At 62.9% G+C, this 3,059-nt stretch overlaps 1 protein-coding gene across 1 annotated transcript in view; it reads right to left on the bottom strand.

Moving 5' to 3' along the window:
• Positions 1–1,430, bottom strand: part of PAOX (polyamine oxidase) — a 9,759-nt gene extending 8,329 nt beyond the window's left edge. The window contains exons 1-2 of the mRNA XM_049645939.1: positions 1,175–1,430; positions 93–579 (exon numbers count right to left, since the gene is read on the bottom strand). Of these exons, the coding sequence (XP_049501896.1) occupies positions 93–579; positions 1,175–1,358 (671 nt within the window). The 5' untranslated portion in view covers positions 1,359–1,430. The remainder of the gene's footprint in view (positions 1–92; positions 580–1,174) is intronic.
• Positions 1,431–3,059: the final 1,629 nt, after the last annotated feature.

Here is a 3,059-nt window from a genome sequence, read left to right as displayed (position 1 = left end):
GGGGGGGCCTGGGTGGGTGGAGGGACGGTGGGGGGACATGGAGGGGGACTGGGGGGTGGAGGGCTGACTGGGCGGGTGGGGCAGGCACATACCCAGGAAAGGTGCAGTCCAGCCCCGGCAGCACGGTGTATTCCCCGAAGGGTGCGAGGGCCACCAGGTCCATGCTGTGGGTGCCGCTCACACAGCACTCCACGTTGAAGAAGCTGTTGAGGATGGCCAGCTTGAGCTTCCTGGTCTCCCCGTCCTCCGTCCAGCCAGCTGCATGCTGACTGATCTCCCTCTTCAGGTACTCCCCAACACTGGGCACTGGGGCGTCCGGCAGGTGCAGGAACTCCCGAGTCTGGTCGATGAGCCCATAGAACAGACCAGCCATCTCCACCACCAGCTCATGGCTCACACTTACCCCAGAGCTAGTGTAGGACACGGAGGGCAAGCCCACGTGGCCCCCAGTCTCAATCAGCTGGTTCTCCTCTGACAAGTCCTTTTCCTCCAGCAGCTGGTACCTGGCTGCCAGCTGGAAGACAGGGTTGCCCTGGGAGGGCCCGTGGATCCAGTGAGCACCTAGCTCTACCACGCCACCTGGGAAGGGCAGGAGATGCCACCTTGAGGTTCTCTCTCCACAAAGGCCACCCCTGAGCCCTTCTCCTGGACCACACGCAGCCCTGCCCTCCCCAAATAAGCTCTGAAAACCAGCCCAGGGCCATAGAGTCCCTGAAAGATTACAGTCCTTCATGGCAGCACCCGCTCATACCTGGTTTCAGGGGGACACTTGAGGAGGGGGTGCTGGCCTGCACCTGCCCTGGGAGGACACGTGGTGACCAGGCATGGGGGCAAAAGGGACACCTGGGAGTGGTCCCGAGGCTGGGGGGGGCGGAGGGGGGCGGGGAGAGGAGGGGGACGGTGCTACTTGTGGGACACAACGGGGGCGACTGCAGAGACATGGGTTACCCTCCCCCGCAGGGGCAGGCCCTGCCAACCAGGCAGCTGAGTTTCGGGGACCATTGAACTTTGGCTGATTAAGTGGGGTGGGGCGGAGATTCACTCAGGGGACCAGGTAAGGCTTCTGAGTCGGTTAACCCTGGGCGCAGGCCGGACCAGGAGCGGCAGAGCTCGGGCGACACCCGCTGGGTTCCAGAAAGGGGGTCCGGAAAGGGGTTACGAGAAAGGCCGTTACCGAAGCTGCGCTCTGAGCAGATGCGGCCGCCGGCGCGGGAAGTGGCCTCCAGGACCCGCAGCCGCCGGAAGGCCGGGTGGCTGCAGAGCCTTTGCGCCGCCCCCAGCCCCGCGATGCCACCGCCCACCACCAGCACCCGCGGGCCGCGACCCGGGGCCTCCGCGCGGCCGCCACTCGACTCCATCGCGCCGTCCCGAGCAGTCGCCGCGCGTCTCCGCCGCCGCTCTCAAGTGCGGAGAGCACCCAGAGGACCGGAGGCGGGGCGAGGGGCGGGGCGAGGGGGCGGGGCGGAACTGGAGGTAAATGGAAGTTGGAGTGGGAGTGGGGCGGGGTGCGGCTGGTGGAAGCGCGGCGGGCGCGGTGGGCGCGGCGGGCGCGGCGCGGGACTGCAGGTGGATGGGGGGCGGCGGGCGAAGGGCTGCGGGCCGGAGGCCAGAAGGCGTAGGCCCGGAGGTGGAGCAAGGAGCCAGGGGCGCGGGGCGAGGCCAGGCTCAGGCGCCAGCCCCACCACGAGACCCTGTGGGCTGGGCTCAGGGTTCCCGGCCATGTTGGTGGCGCAGAAGTGCAGGCCGGGCAAGGGCGAGCGTGGCGCCGCCCGTGTGTGTCTCCAGCCCGGTTGCAGGCGCCGAAGCCCCGCTACTGGGCCGTGTGGGCGAGTGTCCCCACGGGGGGAGGATGCGGCCGGCGGCCGGCCAGGTGGCTCGTGTCTCCTTCCCAAGGAGACGTGGGAAAGGCGACCAGGAGGCGGAGGAGACGCCTCTCTCCTGCCTCGGAAAAGCAGGTGAGCGCCTTCACCTTGGGGCGTCGTGGAGCCCGTAGGTGGAAGTCGAGGACGGCCGTGACGTCAGGGTGGGACCGGGAGAGCTTAGCACGTACAAAGCGGGACTGCGCGACAGTCTTTCGGCGACGACACTATTCTGTGTGTACGTGGTCACGTGTCTTTATACACACGTGTACCACACATCAAGTACGAAGTTCAAGATGTACCAAGTTCAAGATAAACGAAGGTAAGTGAAGAACTTTCTAGCACTTTCCCCCTCCCCCCACTGGTCCCAGAAGCCCTTTAGTGCTTAATCAAGCATACCGGCCTCTCTAGAGAATTCCCCTAGTTCAAGAAGGTCTTGCAAGAATTAGAAAGTTCCTGCCCTCTGCCCAAAACTTTCCTGTAACCACGTGTTAGCGCATGTCATTCCTTCTTAGCCACGCACTAGTCCACCCGGAGGCTTCCATGGGCTTTCTGTGGCCACCTGTGCCCGCGGGCGAGGGTGGCCAGGGACAGGAGGCTCTGCAGGCTTCAGCCGCGAACTCCTTGGTCAGCTCCAGTCTGGGCGGATGGTCTGTCTGGGTTTCCCTCGTCCATCTCCGGAAGGATTCCCTTCTCTCCACCTGTGCTGGCCGTCTCCAGCCATCTGGTCTTCTTTTTCCTTGATTCACTCACCTGTTTTGGTGAAGCTGAGAAAAGGTGTCTGGGATATCTTTTTTTTTAATGTTACTGCAGACCTGAAAATGTCTTTGATTTGCCCTCACACGCTCTAAGCAAAGAATTCTAGGTTAGAGGCTTCTTCCTTCAGACTGTGAAGGCATTGTCCCCTCGCTTGTTAGGGGTGCTGTTAAGAAATTCACAGGCTTTAGGGGCGCCTGGGTGGCGCAGTCGGTTAAGCGTCGGACTTCAGCCAGGTCACGATCTCGCAGTCCGTGAGTTCGAGCCCCGCGACGATCTCGCGGTCCGTGAGTTCGAGCCCCGCGTCAGGCTCTGGGCTGATGGCTCGGAGCCTGGAGCCTGTTTCCGATTCTGTGTCTCCCTCTCTCTCTGACCCTTCCCCGTTCATGCTCTGTCTCTCTCTGTCCCAAAAATAAATAAAAAACGTTGAAAAAAAATTAAAAA

Source organism: Panthera uncia, chromosome D2, assembly GCF_023721935.1.
Source record: "Panthera uncia isolate 11264 chromosome D2, Puncia_PCG_1.0, whole genome shotgun sequence".
Taxonomy (NCBI): Eukaryota; Metazoa; Chordata; class Mammalia; order Carnivora; family Felidae; genus Panthera; species Panthera uncia.
Note: the sequence above shows the minus strand (reverse complement) of the source record. Positions and strands in the feature narration are given on the sequence as shown.